General features: G+C 39.0%; 1 protein-coding gene across 2 annotated transcripts in view; it reads right to left on the bottom strand.

Moving 5' to 3' along the window:
• The window catches only part of CNTLN (centlein), a 391,924-nt gene that overhangs the window by 227,075 nt on the left and 143,948 nt on the right, over positions 1-20,901 (bottom strand). For both annotated transcript variants that reach the window (XM_030920397.1, XM_030920398.1), the window contains exon 7: positions 154-316. In XM_030920397.1, coding sequence (XP_030776257.1) covers positions 154-316 — 163 coding nt within the window. The remainder of the gene's footprint in view (positions 1-153; positions 317-20,901) is intronic.

Raw genomic sequence — 20,901 nt, 5'->3', positions numbered from 1 at the left:
AAATTGAACCATCCCTTCACTTCCAAAGTCTGAGGAAACATATGTAAAAGGAAGTAATAATGAAATGCTGAAATGTGAAAAAATATAAATTCTCTGTATGTCCATAAGTTCATACATAAACATTTACATTTTTATTACAGAATAAAAGCATACTTTTTGATATGATATACTTTCAGCTGTGTGAACATCTTCCTGATTTCTCAGTACTTTTTGTGTGTCCATATTGAGAACCTGAAGCTGCTGGATCAGCTCTGCTTGCTGGGCTGTATGTGTACTGTTCTGTTTGTAAAGATTCTGCAGCTCCTGCAGTTCCTTCCTGTGCAAAGCAAGCAATAAATAGAGAAAAGTATGGATAAAGATCATCTCAGTTAAATAACTGTGTTCATCTAAGGTTACAGACTGGCATCCTATTTTTCAACTATTATTTGTACTGCAAGCAAACTTATTAATAAAAGAAATAATGAAGTACTTAATATTTATCACATACATAGAGAAAGTATTGATACGACGACTATGACTTTCAAAGCCAAACACATATTAATTTTCTTTTGTAGCTTGATAGTAATAAAAACCGTGGATATACATAGTACCACCTTTTATTTAAATTAAGTAAACACTTAAGTTTTAAGAATTAACAAGTGGTAAGGTCAACTATAGTTATTAAACAGTTTTGAACAAAGGGTATGTCAACCTTTCATTTTATATTATTATACAGAACTTTAAATTTATTAAAAAGAATCCCAAAGGGCAAATTTAAGTTTTCAAACCAAAGTTCCTTAAAGCACAACTGCCAATTCTAATTTGTAACCTCAGGGTCCTGGGCTGGGATTCTTGTGACTCCTCTAACTCAGCTTGAAGGAACTGATGAGGTTAAAAAAAAGTCAGAAAGTCACAAGAAAAATCCAGTCCTTCCAACCTACCCACGATGAAACTGATAAGCAGGAGGACAAATGAACTGGTGGTGGTAATGACGGCACTAAGAGTCTAGGAGAACCACACCTCTGAGACAGAGGTTTCCAGATTGCTGTGGTAGTGAATCCTGTGTGATACAGATTATACAAGCTGGGAAATCTTTTGCATACTTAATTTGAACAGAGAAACATTTATAAAGCACTATTACATCAAAATATACTATAAACAGTAGTCTCTTGGTATCTATGGGAGAATGGTTTCAAGACCCATTTTGATTATGAAAATTTACAGATGCTCAAGTCCCTTATACAAAATGATATAGTTTTGCATATAATCTATGCACATCCTCCCAAATACTTTAAGTCATCTCTAGATTACTTACAATACCTAATACAAAGTACATGCTATGCAAACAATGTTATACTGTATTGTTTAGGGAATAATGACAAGAAAAAGTCTGTACACGTTATACACATTCGGTACAGATGCAACCACTCATTTTTTTTCCCTGATATTTTCAATCTGTGACTGGTTGAATCCATGAATATGGAATCCATGGATATGAAAGGCTGATTGTACTTATATAATATTTTGAAGATTGTATTTCTTAATGGAACTTTTTTTACCTATAACTTTAAACTAGTCATTCATTCACATAAGTCTTAAAAGAAAGAAGGAATAAGAGATAACGGAGACAGTTGTTGAACATGGACAAAAATTAGTATGGGAGGAAGGAGTTCTGCTTCTTAGAGATTTAGAACATTAATGTTCTCAAACCACAACTACACCCCCTGCATCCATACAGATACATGGATATACACCATTTTCCTGTAACAATTCAAAAAACTGAAACATGCAGAAAATAGCAGTCAAAAACGGGGAAAGGGAGAGAAGAGAACCAATAATGGCACAATGCCTTCAGGAAATGTAATACAAGAGGAGGGGAAAAAAGACCCATAGTAATCACGCATGATGATCATTGCCATTTTTCACTAATAACATTAGCAAAAATCATCAAAGGAAATACGCAACAGGGCAGGAGAAAATTCCATCATAGTTAAGACATGTTAGCCAGGAGGCCTAAAAAAATGTCGCATTTAGAAAGGAGACATGATGAAGATAAAACAAATTATCTTTCAATATAGTATTAAAACATAGCAAATTTATGTATATTCCAATGTTAGTAGACATCTGGTATTTCTTAATGAGAAGATATAGAATCAGTAGCTGGTCTTCATTTAAGGATAATGTACAACAAAATATACGTATCTTTAGTCATAAGAAACACACTAGGCAGGGCGCAGTGGCTCACATCTGTAATCCCAGTACTTTAGAGGCCAAGGCAGGTGGATCGCCTGAGGTCAGGAGTTCAAGACCAGCCTGACCAACAGTGAAACCCCGTCTCTACTAAAATTACAAAAATCAGCTGGGCGTGGTAGTATGTACCTGTAGTCCCAGCTACTCAGGAGGCTGAGGCAGAGGAATCACTTGAGGCTGAGGCAGAGGAATCACTTGAACCTGAGCCAAGATCACACCACTGCTCTCCAACCTGGGTGACAGAGCCAGACTCCATCAAAAAAAAAAAAAAACAAACACACACACACACACACACACACATACACTGAAGGGTAGGGAGATGCTCATACTATTACGATGCTTTGCAAATTAAAAATCAACCTGGGAAAAAGTACATTTTTCTCTACCATCTCATGCTATTTTCTGGGCATGCTCTCAATAAGTGGAAATGAAGCATAATCTTACACTATGCAGATATGTTTATTTCTCTCTATCTCCCCACACCACCCTCAGAAAAGTAGAAGTGATGGTATGTACACCAATGTTGCAAATATAAAAAGCAAGCAAAGCTCACAAAACTCACACATCTGAAACAGTGGAAAGCAATGAATTTATCTACACCTTTCCTCATTTGAAAATAAGTAAAGAAAAACAGGGTGGGCCAAGATGGTCAACTAGAAACAGCTGTGGTTGGAGGCCCCCCACCAAGAAGAACGAAAACAATGAGTGAATCCTGCACTGGCAATTGAGGTATCCAAGTTCTCTCATTGGGACTGACTAGGCAGCTGGCACAACCCACAGAGAGCAAGGAAAAGCAGGGTGGTGCAACTGCCCACCTGGGAGCCACACAGGGTAAGGGGAGCTCCTACCACCAGCCAAGGGAAATGGTGAGTGATGGAGCTACTCTGCCTAGGAAACCACATGTTTTCCACGGATCTGTGCTACCAACAGATCAGAAGATCCCCCTCATGAGCCCATGCCACCAGGGCCTTGGGTCCCAAGTGCAGAGCTGTCCAGATTCTTGGCAGCCTCTTGGTGGCCTCTCAGCAGCCAATGGGTTGGCGACTACCTACAGCTACCAACTTCCTAGTGGAAGGCGTGGCCATCATCACTGCGGCTGCCTGCTGCCTAAGATACCTGAGTTCCTGGGGGCAGGAGCAAGGGGCGGCAGCCATCACTGCAGCTCCAGTCTGCCACTCTTCCCCTGCCAGTGCCAGGAAGACTAGATGGTTTGGACCCAGACGGAATTCCCCACAGCACACACAGTGGCTATGGCTATGGCAGATCATGGCTAGACTGCCTCTTCAGGCGGAACCCTAACCCATCCCTCCTCACTGGGTAGGGCCTTCCTGCAGGAATTTTGGCAACTGCAGCCAGGGGTTTAGGGACAGAACTCTGATGTCCCTGGGACTGAGCCTCTAGTGGGAGAGGCGGCCACAGTCTTCACAGATTAGCAGACTTAGACTTTCCCTCTGCTAGCTCTGAGGAATCCGGGCAGTCCAGATGAGTGGGATTCCCCGCAGCACAGCACACCTGCTCTGCCAAGGGGCAGCTAGAATGCTTCATTAAGCACGTCCCAGATCCCCTGCCTCCAGACTGGGTGAGATCCCCAATAGGGGTCGCCAGACACCTTATATAGGAGCATTCCTGTTGACATCAGGTTGGTGCCCCTCTGGGACAAAGATCCCAGCCAGAGGAAGGAGCAGGCAGCCATCGTTGCTATTCTGCATCTTCCACTGGTGATACCTCCAGGTGCAGAAGGGACTCAAGTGAATAGGTTCTGGAATGACCCCCAGCAAACCACAGAAGCCCTATGGAAGAGGGGCCTGACTGTTAAAAGAAAAACAAACAAACAAACAAACAGAAAGCAACAATAACAGCATCCAACAAAAAGATCCTTGCAAACTGAAAGATCAAAGCCAGATAAACTCACAAAGATGAGAAAGAATCAATGAAAAAACAATGAAAACTCAAAAAGTCAAAGTGCCTCTTCTCCATATGATCATAATACCTCTCCAGGAAGAGCACAGAACTGGGCAGAGGCAGAGATGGATGAACTGACACAAGCAGGCCTCAGAAGGTGGGTACTAATTAACTTAGCGAGCTAAAGGAGCATGTTCTAACCCAATACAAAGAAGCTAAGATTCATGATAAAACATTACAGGAACTGTTAACCAGAAAAATTGGTTTGAAAGGAACATAAATAACCTAAGGGAGTTGAAACACACAACCTGAGAACATCACAATGCAACCACAAGTATCAACAGCCAAGCTGACCAAGCAGAGGAAAGAATTTCAGAACTTAAAGACTATCTTGCTGAAATAAGACAGGCAGACAAAATGAGAGAAAAAAGAATGAAAAGAAACAAACAAAACCTCCATGAACTTTGGGATTATGTAGAAATACTGAACCTATAACTGACTGGGCTACCTGAAAGAGATGGGGAGAATAGAACCAAGATGGAAAACATACTTCACAATATCATCTAGGAGAACTTCCCTAACCTGACAGGCAAACATTCAAATTCATGAAATCCAAAGAACCGCAGTAAGATACTCCATGAGATGATCAGCCCTAAGACACATAATCATCAAATTCACCAAGGTCAAAATGAAGGGAAAAAAAGTTAACAGCAGCCAGAGAGAAAGGTGAGGTCACCTACAAAGGGAAACCCATTAGACTAGCAGCAAACTTCTCAGCAGAAACTCTACCAGTGAGAAGAGATTGGGGGCCAATATTCAACATTCTTAAAGAAAAGGATTTCCAACCCAGAATTTCATATCCAGCCGAACTAAGCTTCATAAGCTAAGGAAAAATAAAATCCTTTTCAGACAAGCAACCGCTGAGGGAATTAGTCACCACCAGGCCTACCTCGCAAGAGCTCCTGAAGGAAGCACAAATATCGAAAGGAAAAACCACTACTAGCCACTGCAAAAACACACTGAAGTACAAAGACCAATGACACCAAAAAACAACTACATCACTAAGTCTGATAAATAACCAGCTACCATCATAACAGGATCAAATTCACAGATAACAATATTAACCTTAAATGTAAATGGGCTAAATGCCCCCAATTAAAAGACACAGAATGGCAAGTTGGATAGAGTCAAGACACATCAGTGTGTTGCATTTAAGAGACTCATCTCACATGCAAAGACACACATAGGCTCAAAATAAAGGAATGGAGGAAAATATACCAAGCAAATGGAAAGCAGAAAAAAGCAGGAGCTGCAATCCTAGTTTCCGACAAAATAGACTTTAAACCAACAGAGATCAGAAAAGACAAAGAGGGGCATTACGTAATGGTAAAGGGTTCAATTCAATGAGAAGAGTTAACTATCCTAAATATATATGCACCTAATACAGGAGCACCCAGATTCATAAAACAAGCTCTTAGAGACCTACAAAGACACTTAGACTCTCATACAATAATAGTGGGAGACTTATCACCCCACTGTCATTATTAGACAGATCATCAAGACAAAATTAATAAGGATACTCGGGACGTGAACTCAGCTCTGGATCAAGTGGACCTGATAAATATCTACAGAACTCTCCACCAAAAAACAAGAGAATATATATTCTTCTTGGCGACACATAGCACTTACTGTAAAATCGATCACGTACTTGGAAGTAAAACACTCCTCAGCAAATACAAAAGAACTGAAATCATAACAGGCTCTCAGAAAATAGCACAATCAAATTATAACTCAAGATAAAGAAACCCACTCAAAACACAAAACTACATGGAAATTGAACAATCTGCTCCTGAACGACTCCTGGGTAAATAATGAAATTAAGGCAGAAATCAAGAAGTTCTTTGAAACCAATGAGAACAAAGAGACAACACACAGAGTCTCTGGGATGTAGCTACAGCAGTGTTAAGAGGGAAATTTAATAACTGGGAGGTGGAGGTTGCAGTGAACCAAGGTCGTGCCATTGCACTCCAGCCTGAGCAACAAGAGCAAAACTCTGTCTCAAACAGACAAACAAACTCCTCAATAAAATACTGGCAAACTGAATACAGCAGCACATTCATAAAGCTTATCCACTACGATCAAGTCAGCTTCATCCCCAGAATGCAAGGCTGGTTCAACATACATAAATCAATAAATCGAATTCATCACATAAACAGAACTAAAGACAAAAAAAACATGATTATCTCAACAGACACAGAAGAGGCCTTCGATAAAATTCAACATCCCTTCATGTTAAAAACTCTCAATAAACTAGGTGTTGACTGAACATACCTCAAAATAATGAGCCATTTATGACAAACCCACAGCCAATATCATACTGAATGGGCAAAAGCTGGAAGCATTTCCCTTGAAAACTGGCACAAGACAAGGATGCCCTCTCTCACCACTTCTATTGAACATAGTATTGGAAGTTCTGGCCATGGCAGTCAGGCAAAACAAAGAAACAAAGGGTATTCAAATGGGAAGAGAGGAAGTCAAACTGTCTCTGTTTGCAGATGACATGATTCTGTATCTAGAAAACCCCACTGTGACAGCCCAAAAGCTTTCTAAACTGATATGCAACTTCAGCAAAGTCTCAGGATACAAAATGAATTGCAAAAATTGCAACCACTCCCAAACACCAACAATAGACGAGCAGAAAGCCCAATCATGAATGAACTCCCATTCACAAATGCTACGAAAAGAATAAAATGCCTAGGAATACAGCTAACAAGGGAAGTGAAGGAGTGAAGGACCTCTTCAAGAAAACTACAAACCACTGCTCAAGAAAATAAGAGAGGGCAAAGACAATTGAAAAAACATTACATCATGGATAGAAAGAATCAATATCACGAAAATGGCCATACTGCCCAAAGTAATTTATAGATTCAATGCTATTCCCATTAAACTACCATTAACATTCTTCACAGGTTTAGAAAAAACTACATTAAAATTCATATGGAACCAAAAAAGAACCCATATAGCCAAGACAATCCTAAGCAAAAAGAACAAAGTCAGTGGCATCACGCTACCCAACTTCAAACGATACTACAGGGCAACAGGAACCGAAACAACATGGTAATGGTACAAAAATAGACACATGGACCAATAGAACAGAATAGAGATCTCAGAAATAAGACTGCAAATCTACAACCATCTGATCTTTGACACACCTGACAAAAACAAGGAATGGGAAAAGGATTCCCTATTTAATAAACGCTGCCGGGAAAACTGGCTAGCCATAAGCGGAAAACTGGCTAGCCATAAGCAGAAAACTGAAATTGGACCCCTTCCTTATGCCTTATACAAAAATTAATTCAAGATAGGTTAAAGACTCATTCAATGTAAAACCCAAAAGTATAAAAATCCTAGAAGGAAATCTCATCCAACCATTCAGGATATAGGCACCGGCAAAGATTTCATGACAAAAGCATCAAAAGCAATTGTAACAAAAGCAAAAATGGACAAAAGCTATCTAACTAAACTAAAGAGCTTCTGCACAGCAAAAGAAACTAGCATCGGGGCGAAGCAAGATGGCCGAATAGGAACAGCTCCAGTCTCCAACTCCCAGCGCGAGCGACACAGTAGACCGGTGATTTCTGCATTTTCAACTGAGGTACTGGGGTCATCTCACTAGGGAGGGCCGGACAATCGGTGCTGGTCCGCTGCTGCAGCCCGACCAGCGAGAGCTGAAGCAGGGCGAGGCATCGCCTCACCTGGGAAGCGCAAGGGGGAAGGGAATCCCTTTTCCTAGCCAGGGGAACAGAGACACACAACACCTGGAAAATCGGGTAACTCCTACCCCAATACTGCACTTTAAGCAAACGGGCACACCAGGAGATTATATCCCACACCTGGCCGGGAGGGTCCCACGCCCACGGAGCCTCCCTCATTGCTAGCACAGCAGTCTGCCAACTAACAGCAAGACAGCAGCAAGGCTGGGGGAGGGGTGCACGCCATTGCTGAGGATTAAGTAGGTAAACAAAGCCGCTGGGAAGCTCCAACTGGGTGGAGCTCAAAGCAGCTCAAGGAAACCTGCCTGTCTCTGTAGACTCCACCTCTTGGGGCAGGGCACAGCTAAACAACAACAACAAAAAAGCAGCAGAAACCTCTGCAGATGCAAACGACTCTGTCTGACAGCTTTGAAGAGAGCAGTGGATCTCCCCAAACGGAGGGTGAGATCTGAGAAGGGACAGACTGCCTGCTCAAGTGGGTCCCTGACCCTGAGTAGCCTCACTGGGAGACATCCCCCACTAGAGGCAGTCTGACACCCCACAGCTCACAGGGTGGAGTACACCCCTGAGAGGAAGCTTCCAAAGTAAGAATCAGACAGGTACACCCGCTGTTCAGCAATATTCTATCTTCTGCAACCTCTGCTGCTGATACCCAGGCAAACGGTCTGGAGTGGTCCTCAAGCAATCTCCAACAGACCTACAGCTGAGGGTCATGACTGTTAGAAGGAAAACTATCAAACAGGAAGGACACCTATACCAAAACTCCATCAGTACGTCACCATCATCAAAAACCAGAGGCAGATAAAACCACAAAGATGGGGAAAAAGCAGGGAAGAAAAGCTGGAAATTCAAAAAATAAGAGCACATCTCCCCCTGCAAAGGAGCACAGCTCATCGCCAGCAATGGATCAAAGCTGGTCAGAGAATGACTTTGACAAGATAGAGAAGAAGGCTTCACTCCATCAAACTTCTCAGAGCTAAAGGAGGAATTACGTACCCAGCGCAAAGAAACTAAAAATTTGAAAGAAGAGTGGAAGAATTGACAGCTAGAATAATTAATGCAGAGAAGGTCATAAACAAAATGACAGAGATGAAAACCATGACACGAGAAATATGTGACAAATGCACAAGCTTCAGTAACCGACTCAATCAACTGGAAGAAAGAGTATCAGCGATTGAGGATCAAATGAATGAAATGAAGCAAGAAGAGAAACCAAAAGAAAAAAGAAGAAAAAGAAATGAACAAAGCCTGCAAGAAGTATAGGATTATGTAAAAAGACCAAATCTACGTCTGATTGGGGTGCCTGAAAGTGAGGGGGAAAATGGAACCAAGTTGGAAAACACTCTTCAGGATATCATCCAGGAGAACTTCCCCAACCTAGTAGGGCAGGCCAACATTCAATTCAGGAAATACAGAGAACGCCACAAAGATACTCCTCCAGAAGAGCAACTTCAAGACACATAATTGCCAGATTCACCAAAGTTGAAATGAAGGAAAAAATCTTAAGGGCAGCCAGAGAGAAAGGTCGGGTTACCCACAAAGGGAAGCCCATCAGACTAACAGCAGATCTCTCAGCAGAAAATCTACAAGCCAGAAGAGAGTGGGGGCCAATATTCAACATTCATAAAGAAAAGAATTTTAAACCCAGAATTTCATATCCAGCCAAACTAAGTTTCATAAGTGAAGGAGAAATAAAATCCTTTACAGATAAGCAAATGCTTAGAGATTTTGTCACCACCAGGCATGCCTTACAAGAGACCCTGAAGGAAGCCCTAAACATGGAAAGGAACAACTGGTACCAGCCATTGCAAAAACATGCCAAAATGTAAAGACCATCGAGGCTAGGAAGAAACTGCACCAAATAACGAGCAAAATAACCAGTTAATATCATAATGGCAGGATCAAGTTCACACATAACAATATTAACCTTAAATGTAAATGGACTAAATGCTCCAATTAAAAGACACAGACTGGCAAACTGGATAAAGAGTCAAGACCCATCAGTTTGCTGTATTCAGGAGACCCATCTCACATGCAGAGACATACATACGCTCAAAATAAAGGGATGGAGGAAGATCTAAAAAGCAAATGGAGAACAAAAAAAAGCAGGGGTTGCAATACTAGTCTCTGATAAAACAGACTTTAAACCATCAAAGATCAAAAGAGACAAAGAAGGCCATTACATAATGGTAAAGGGATCAATTCAACAGGAAGAGCTAACTATCCTAAATATATATGCACCCAATACAGAAGCACCCAGATTCATAAAGCAAGTCCTTAGAGACTTACAAAGAGACTTAGACTCCCATACAATAATAATGGGAGACTTCAACACTCCACTGTCAACATTAGAGAGATCAACGAGACAGAAAGTTAACAAGGATATCCAGGAATTGAACTCTTCTCTGCACCAAGCGGACCTAATAGACATCTATAGAACTCTCCACCCCAAATCAACAGAATATACATTCTTCTCAGCACCACATCGCACTTATTCCAAAATTGACCACATAATTGGAAGTAAAGCACTCCTCAGCAAATGTAAAAGAACAGAAATTATAACAAACTGTCTCTCAGACCACAGTGCAATCAAACTAGAACTCAGGACTAAGAAACTCAATCAAAACCACTCAACTACATGGAAACTGAACAACCTGCTCCTGAATGACTACTGGGTACATAACGAAATGAAGGCAGAAATAAAGATGTTCTTTGAATCCAATGAGAACAAAGATACAACGTACCAGAATCTCTGGGACACATTTAAAGCAGTGTGTAGAGGGAAACTTAAAGCACTAAATGCCCACAAGAGAAAGCTGGAAAGATCTAAAATTGACACTTTAACATCACAATGAAAAGAACTAGACAGGCAAGAGCAAACACATTCAAAAGCTAGCAGAAGGCAAGAAATAACTAAGATCAGAGCAGAACTGAAGGAGAGAGAGACACAAAAAACCCTCCAAAAAATCAATGAATCCAGGAGTTGGTTTTTTGAAAAGATCAACAAAATTGACAGCCCGCTAGCAAGACTAATAAAGAAGAAAAGAGAGAAGAATAAATAGATGCAATAAAAAATGATAAAGGGGATATCACCACCGACCCCACAGAAATACAAACTACCATCAGAGAATACTATAAATATCTCTACACAAATAAACTAGAAAATCTAGAAGAAATGGATAATTTCCTGGACACTTACACTCTTCCAAGACTAAATCAGGAAGAAGTTGAATCCCTAAATAGACCAATAGCAGGCTCTGAAATTGAGGCAATAATTAATAGCCTACCAACCAAAAAAAGTCCAGGACCAGATGGATTCACAGCTGAATTCTACCAGAGGTACAAGGAGGAGCTGGTACCATTCCTTCTGAAACTATTCCAGTCAATAGAAAAAGAGGGAATCCTCCCTAACTCATTTTATGAGGCCAACATCATCCTGATACCAAAGCCTGGCAGAGACACAACAAAAAAAGAGATTTTTAGACCAATATCCCTGATGAACATCGATGCAAAAATCCTCAATAAAATACTGGCAAACCGGATTCAGCAGCACATCAAAAAGCTTATCCACCATGATCAAGTGGGCTTCATCCCTGGGATGCAAGGCTGGTTCAACATACACAAATCAATTAATGTTATCCAGCATATAAACAGAACCAAAGACAAGAACCACATGATTATCTCAACAGATGCAGAAAAGGCTTTTGACAAAATTCAACAGCGCTTCATGCTAAAAACGCTCAATAAATTCGGTATTGATGGAACGTACCTCAAAATAATAAGAGCTATTTATGACAAACCCACAGCCAATATCATACTGAATGGGCAAAAACTGGAAAAATTCCCTTTGAAAACTGGCACAAGACAGGGATGCCCTCTCTCACTGCTCCTATTCAACATAGTGTTGGAAGTTCTGGCTAGGGCAATCAGGCAAGAGAAAGAAATCAAGGGTATTCAGTTAGGAAAAGAAGAAGTCAAATTGTCCCTGTTTGCAGATGACATGATTGTATATTTAGAAAACCCCGTCGTCTCAGCCCAAAATCTCCTTAAGCTGATAAGCAACTTCAGCAAAGTCTCAGGATACAAAATTAATGTGCAAAAATCACAAGCATTCTTGTACACCAGTAACAGACAAACAGAGAGCCAAATCATGAACGAACTTCCATTCACAATTGCTTCAAAGAGAATAAAATACCTAGGAATCCAACTTACAAGAGATGTGAAGGACCTCTTCAAGGAGAACTACAAACCACTGCTCAGTGAAATAAAAGAGGACACAAACAAATGGAAGAACATACCATGCTCATGGATAGGAAGAATCAATATTGTGAAAATGGCCATACTGCCCAAGGTTATTTATAGATTCAATGCCATCCCCATCAAGCTACCAATGAGTTTCTTCACAGAATTGGAAAAAGCTGCCTTAAAGTTCATATGGAACCAAACAAGAGCCCGCATTGCCAAGACAATCCTAAGTCAAAAGGACAAAGCTGGAGGCATCATGCTACCTGACTTCTAACTATACTACAAGGCTACAGTAACCAAAACAGCATGGTACTGGTACCAAAACAGAGATATAGACCAATGGAAAAGAACAGAGTCCTCAGAAACAATACCACACATCTACAGCCATCTGATCTTTGACAAACCTGAGAGAAACAAGAAATGGGGAAAGGATTCCCTATTTAATAAATGGTGGTGGGAAAATTGGCTAGCCATAAGTAGAAAGCTGAAACTGGATCCTTTCCTTACTCCTTATACGAAGATTAATTCAAGATGGATTAGAGACTTAAATGTTAGACCTAATACCATAAAAACCCTAGAAGAAAACCTAGGTAGTTCCATTCAGGACATACGCATGGGCAAGGACTTCATGTCTAAAACACCAAAAGCAACGGCAACAAAAGCCAAAATTGACAAATGGGATCTCATTAAACTAAAGAGCTTCTGCACAGCAAAAGAAACTACCATCAGAGTGAACAGGCAACCTACAGAATGGGAGAACATTTTTGCAATCTATTCATCTGACAAAGGGCTAATATCCAGAATCTACAAAGAACTCAAACAAGTTTACAAGAAAAAAACAAACAACCCCATCAAAAAGTGGGCAAAGGATATGAACAGACATTTCTCAAAAGAAGACATTCATACAGCCAACAGACACATGAAAAAATGCTCATCATCACTCGCCATCAGAGAAATGCAAATCAAAACCACAATGAGATACCATCTCACACCAGTTAGAACGGCAATCATTAAAAAGTCAGGAAACAACAGGTGTTGGAGAGGATGTGGAGAAATGGGAACACTTTTACACTGTTGGTGGGATTGTAAACTAGTTCAACCATTATGGAAAACAGTATGGCAATTCCTCAAGGATCTAGAACTAGATGTACCATATGACCCAGCCATCCCACCACTGGGTATATACCCAAAGGATTATAAATTATTCTACTACAAAGACACATGCACATGTATGTTTACTGCGGCACTATTCACAATAGCAAAGACTTGGAATCAACCCAAATGTCCATCTGTGACAGACTGGATTAAGAAAATGTGGCACATATACACCATGGAATACTATGCAGCCATAAAAAAGGATGAGTTTGCGTCCTTTGTAGGGACATGGATGCAGCTGGAAACCATCATTCTTAGCAAACTATCACAAGAACAGAAAACCAAACACCGCATGTTCTCACTCATAGGTGGGAACTGAACAATGAGATCACTTGGACTCGGGAAGGGGAACATCACACACTGGGGCCTATCATGGGGAGGGGGGAGGAGGGAGGGATTGCACTGGGGAGTTATACATGATATAAATGATGAATTGATGGGTGCTGACGAGTTGATGGGTGCAGCACACCAACATGGCACAAGTATACATATGTAACAAACCTGCACGTTATGCATATGTACCCTAGAACTTAAAGTATAATAATAATAAAAAAAAAAGAAAGAAAGAAAGTAGCATCAAGTGAACAGGCAACCTACAGAATGGGAGAAAATTTTTGCAATCCATCCATCTGACAAAGGGCTAATATCCAGAATCTACAAGGAACTTAAACAAAACACCAGAAAAAAAACAAACAACTCTATTAAAAAGTTGGCAAAGGACATGAACAGACACTTCTCAAAAGAAGACATTTATGATGCCAACAAACATGAAAAAAAGCTCAATATCACTGATCATTAGAGAAATGCAAATCAAAACCACAATAAGATACCATCACACACAAGTCAGAATGGATATTATTAAGAAGTCAGCCAGGCATGGTGTCTCACTCTTGTAATCCCAGTACTTCAGGAGGCTGAGGTGGGTGGATCACAAAGTCAAGAGATCGAGACCATCCTGGCCAACATGGTGAAACCCCATCTCTACTAAAAATACAAAAACTAGCTGGGCATGGTGGCACACACCTGTAGTCCCAGCTACTCAGGAGACTGAAACAGAAGAATTGCCTGAACTGGGGAGGCATAAGTTGCAGTGAGCCGAGATTGCTCCACTGCACTCCAGCCTGGTGACAGAGCTAGACTCCATCTCCGAAAAAAAAAAAAAAAGTCAAGGAACAACAGATTCTAGCGAGGCTGTGGAGAAACAGGAATGCTTTTACACTGTTGGTGGGAATGTATATTAGGGCAACCATTGTGGAAGACAGTGCAGCGATTCCTCAAAGACCTAGAACCAGAAACACCATCTGACCCAGCAATCCCATTACTGGGTATATACCCAAAAGAATATAAGTCATTCTATTATAAAGATACATACATGTGTTATGTTCACTGCAATACTATTCACAACAGCAAAGACATCGAATCAACCCAAATGCCATCAAAGATAGACTGGATAGAGGTAATGTGGTACATATACAACATGGAATATGATGCAGCCATAAAAAGGAACAAGATCATGTCCTTTGCAGGGACATGGATGGAGCTGGAAGCCAATATCGCCAGCAAACTAACGCAGGAACACAAATCTAAACACTGCATGCAGTGGGAGCTGAACAATGAGAACACATGGGTATAGATAGAGGAACAAGGCACACTGGGGCCTGTCAGTGGGGAGGGTGGTGTGTGTGGGGAGGGAGAGCATCAGGATAAATAGCTAACATATGTGGGGTTTAATACCTAGGTGATAAGATTGATAGGTGCTGCAAACCACCATGGCACATATTTACTATGTAACAAACCTGCACATGTATCCCGGAACTTGAAACAAAATTAAATTTTCAAAAAAAAGAAAAACAGGACATCTAAAGGGATGGGGGAATAAAATTAAGAAAAATGAAATGTAATTGTGCATACTCGGAGGAAGAGTATACCTCTCAGTAGGAGTAACATAAGAACTTAGAAGAAAAGTGAAGAAGTACAAAAAATAAGCCACCATGCCCCTGTGAAATACCAATAGAAAGCCAAGATGTAAGGATATCTCTGTGAGGGCAGGAACTTTCTTGTTCACTGCTATAAACAGAGCACCTAGGACAGTTTCTGTCTCTTATTAAGTATTTGTTGTTGTATGGGACACATACATCTTTTGAGATTCAACCTCAGCTAGCTACTAGAATTTTGAGTCCATTTTTCTGCCTCAGCCTACTAATAGACACATCAGCCTGCCAAATATATACAATTCATATGACTCCATCATGGAAGGATAACCAGCTGCACGCCTAGAGTCTTTTTCTCCATCTACCATTTCCAGACTGGGATAAACAATGCTACTATACAAGGGTAGTACGAGCAACAAACCAGAAGACAAAACACAAAAGGAAACCAGAGAGATAAATTATCTTCTTCCATCTGATGGCTTGCTCTACGGCATGGTTTCTCAGTTCCTGAGTGGCTAAGTCAGTGACCTGATGTCTTCATGGTTTATCATGAAGCAATGGCCAGAACAACAATGCATTACCTCAAATTACTTTTTATCCTTCCCTGACTCAGATTCTTGTTCTTTTGCCCACTCTGTACTGGAAGTGAATCTCCCAAGTAATCAGTATATAATCCCTGACTCAGGCTCTGTGAAAACAGTTGTTGAATGAATGAAATGAAAAAGATAAAAAAGAATTGATACAAAGAAAACAAAATGCCATCACAGCTTTAAATCCATAATGAGAGTAGTTACAAGCAAAATCAAAGTTATGAAACATAAAATTGTTACGTTCAAACTTGAGAAGTTCCTCTAGAACCAGATCAAAGAGGATTAAGGAAAATCTCAGTTAGCTGAAAGAGAAGATGCTGAGAACCAACAATACTTCTTCCCATCTCATGAAGGATATTAAGTTCTGTAGAATATTATTGTACTGCTGAAATATAAACCTAACAATCTTTCATTTACCAGTGATTGTTTTAGTCCATTTTTGTTAGTTACAACAGAATCCCTAAAACTGGATAATTTACAAAGAAAAATGAATTTCTTTCTTACAGTTATTCTTACAGAAGTCCAAGGTTGAAGGGTTCCATCTGCTGAGGGCCTTCTTCCTCGTGGGGACTCTATGCAGAGTTCTGAGGCAGTGCCAGATATCATATAGTGAAGAGGCTGAGCATACTAACTCAGGTCTCTCTTCCTCTTATAAGGCCAACAGTCGCATTCCCATAATAACCCATTAATACCTAAGTGGATTAATTCATTCATGAGAATGGATTAATTCATTCATAAGGGCAGAGCCCTCATGACCCAATGGCCTCTTAAAGTCCCAATATCCGAATTCTGCCACACTGAGGATTAAATTTGAACACTAACTTTGGATGGGACAAATATTCAAACCATATCAGTGATGCTGTCTAAGGGGTTGAGTAGGCCATGTGATTAAATTAGGAATATCCCTTTAAAGACCAGGTTTGATAGGAAACACTAACAGAGGGTTTTGAACAGCTTCTCTACATAATTCTGCAATTAAAAAAAAAAAAACCTGACACCTTCCAAAAACAAAGATCCATGGCTTGTTCACATTACATTTGCTTTTCTCTATTCTAAGACCCAAACTGGAGCATCAGACTGTAGTGGAAATAGGCTATTCTCCTGGAAAAAGGTGAAAAGCAAAGGCAAATCAAACAATGGCTCCTTTAAATCATTTGCAAAGACTCTCATTTCAATGGCCAAAATAAGTCACATGACTAAACTGGATGCCAACAGGGGCAGAAAGCATATGGTAGCAATAGGGAAAGCCCTGGTAAAAACGGGCCCATGAGATGAATCAAAACAAACAGTATTGAATGAACAAATCAAGAGTAAAAAGTTTAGTGATGAACACTGAAGTACTATATAGAATTATGCCTAAACATCTGTGTTCACTGTGGTTATACAAGAGGAGATAAATGCTATAATTCTTAAGATACAAATTGGAGGGAGTCAAAATGGTTGAATTTATGTGCTCATTTCCAGAGTATATAGAGCAGAGTGCCAAAATCAACTAGAGATGAAATGTAGTTAAAAAAAAAATCATGAATCTCCAAGGTTTTTCATATCAGTTTGTTCTTAGTTTTAGAAAGATAGTGTTCCTTATAGAGAAAAACTAATTATCTAAGATGTAATAATCTCCTCAAGGTCACAGAGAGCCTTATTGTTTTATTATATGAAAAAAACTAAAATTATTAGTTACCAAAAGAGCATGTGCAATATAGTTCCTTTTATTTAAAAATGTCTGTCTACTCAATCTTCAATTTATAAATAGGGACTGAGAAAAATCTAGAACAATGGTCACAAAATTTTATGGCTGTTATTTCTCTAGGGATGCATTTTTAGTGCAATTTTTTTTCTTTTACCTTCCTTGTACTTTTCTGTACTGCATGTATTTATTTTTATATAATTCATGTTTATCATTTGTACCAAAATAACTATAGCACAATTCATAGTAAAAATAAAACAACTAATTTTTATCCACGAAAACAACTGCACAGTAAAACTGTATGCAATAAAAGAAAAATCATTTGAAAACTATATGGGAAGAAAAAATTATATTTAAAATAGTAACAAGAAACAAGAAAGAGCTAGGAATAAATTTAATGAGAAATGTTCAAAACCTGTATGAGGAAAGACACAGAGGTAGACTGAAACAAATGAAATGACACACCACACTCTGGGACAAGAAGACTGAACATCATGAAGATGTCAATTCTCCTTAGATTATTGTAAATTTTATGTGCTAATAACATACCAAAGAAAAAATAAGCAAGCTTACTCTAAAGTTCATGTGCAAAGACTAACAGGGAATAATGGCCAGAAAAGCTCTGAAAAATAGTAGTAACTGATAACGGGCCAATCTTCATCATCTCTACTCTGCTTAGCCTAAGAGACCAATCTCTCTAAAGACTAGATTATACTGCTCCTTGTTTTCTGACTCTTGACTGAATTTCATCAGTTGAAGGCACTAGCTGGTGATTCCAGGGTAAAGGAGAAAGAGGTCCGGATATTTATTTACCCAGCTCACTCTCTGCTGAGCCACAGTTTGACAGTGCCTGTGTTCCTCTGTCTAAGGCTATTGCTCTTATCAGGCAGCTTCTGTCACAGGATACTAATTCTTGTCCCTTCTGGTTAAGGGTGGTAACGGTTTCCTGTTGTTGATAATCCATGGTCAGTATTTTCTGAATCTAATATCTATTCAGAGAGAACTGGTATCTTTATCATAGTGAGTCTTCCAAACCATGAACTTTGTTATTTCCCTGAACATATTAGATCTTTTATTTTTCTCAATGTTTGTAGAATTCTCTGAATAGAGGTAACACACATTTTTCATTATATTTGCTTTTCATACCTCCAGTAATATTGTAAATTCTTCTTAAGTTTATTTCCTAATATGTTTTGCTGGTATAAAAATGCAATTAAGTTTTATATACTGACCAGGTATCCACCAAGCATGATAAACTTATTAAACTATATATAAATTATTTTGGGTTCTCTATGTGAATTAATCATGTTTTAGCAAATAACTAGGATTTCTGCTTTCATTTCTAGGTCTTGTATCTTTTTATTCTTCTTTCCTTACTACATACTTGTTATTTCTGACTATGTGCTAGACCTTACTTTGTAAAACTTTAGATATAATTTAAGTCCAGATTATTTTATCATTCTCCAAAGAAAACTCACTTGCTTCTGCTAAGCATCTGAGAAAACCAGCAATCCAGATGTATTAATCCAATTTCAGGATTCTGTCTGAAGATTTTCTGAACCAAAATTATGACTGCACTGTCTTGACTCAATTTCTAACAAAAATTCTCACCTCAATTGTAGAACCATTACCTATTCAGGCAAAAGTTTTGGTTAGGCAATTTCATCGGTTATCGTTTTTTACGCCATAGCTAGGTAAATATATTCATATGCTCTATATAGATTACAGACATGTACATCATTATATATGCAAAGAATTGGACTTCCATATCTGTGGTTTCTGCTTCCACAAATTCAGCCAACAATAGATCAAAAACAATAATTTTAAAAATATAACAACAAAATAATACAAACAAAAAATACAATATAACAACTATTTACATAGAATTTACATTGTATTTGATATTATTAATATAAGTAATCTAAAAATTTGAAGTATACAGGAGGATGCATATAAGTTATGTGCAAATACTGCCATTTTATATAAGGGGCTTGAGCATCTATAGATTTTGGTATCCATATTGAGGCCTGAAACCAATCCCCCACAGATACCAAGGAATGACTGTATATACTTATTTATACTGTAACCTAGGCAAAAATCATTTGAGGTAGAGTTCACAAAAATATCCTTTAGCACAATGGGTGACATGAATCAAATATTCAATAAAATATAAATGACTATGAACTTCAAAGAAGGGAATCCATACAGAAACAGTAGCTCTATCATTTATCAGTGAGGAAAAGTGTATCCAAATAAGAAAGTGCCTAGACCACTTTTTCCACAATTATGGCTTTACATGTCTTGATTACAACATAAAGATTCAATAAACTGGGACTGGTATATCATAACCACCCTCTCCCAATGAAATAATGATGAAAGAAATAAGACATGCAGTATATCCAACAGTAATCCTCATACAAGATAACTCAGGAGACACACTGTAGACATCTCAACTACTAACTTATAATGAAGATTCAAGACAAAGTACGCTGCTCCAAACTACCAACTCTGTGCTATTATTCTTCTCCTCTGTGAGTCCTTTTTTTCAAAATTTCAGCTTTTATTTTAGATACAGGGGGTACATGTGTGGTACTATTACTTGGCTATATTGCTTGATGCTGATGTTTGGGTATGGATCCTGTTACCCAGGTGGTAAATATAGTACCTAACAGGTAGATTTTCCACCCATGAACCCTCACTCCCTTCACCGTCTAGTAGTCCACAGTGTCTACTGCTCCTATGTTTATGTCGATGGGTGCTCAGTGTTTAGCTCCCACTTATAAGTGAGAACATGAAGTATTTGGTTTTTTGTTCCTGCATTAATTCACATAGGCCATACGCCTCTATGAGTCCTTATAATCAAACTCTTACAATTACACATGGCCCACTAGCTATTATTCTTTTACTATGGTATAAGAAAAAGTGCATGTGAGGATATTCTTGCTTTATTTATAATAACTTACAGCTCTTGCAATACACTAAATTTAAATATACAAACTCATGCAAAATGTAGAAGAAAACATAGTTGTTATATCCCATGTCCTTAACACTGCACTGTATCCTAGAATGAACACCATATTTGTTCTAATAGCCTAGCACCATCATACTCTAAAATGGAAAGGTCTTTGTTGAAATATTTTATGCAGTTCTACATGTTATATTTTAAGAAGAAGATTGACAATATGGAAAACAGTCAGAAAGGTAATCCAAAATATGATAACATCTGTGAAACATGTATATGAAGAGATTATGTAAGAAATAGGAGTAGTTGATTAATTAGTGAAAAAGTTTTGTCACTGAGAACTGTCTAAGACCACTGAACTATGTTATAGAATAGGGAGTAGATTGTTTCTGAGATTCTCCAGATAATAAAACTATAATAAATGGGT

This window comes from Rhinopithecus roxellana, chromosome 16 (genome assembly GCF_007565055.1).
Source record: "Rhinopithecus roxellana isolate Shanxi Qingling chromosome 16, ASM756505v1, whole genome shotgun sequence".
NCBI lineage: Eukaryota > Metazoa > Chordata > Mammalia > Primates > Cercopithecidae > Rhinopithecus > Rhinopithecus roxellana.
Note: the sequence above shows the minus strand (reverse complement) of the source record. Positions and strands in the feature narration are given on the sequence as shown.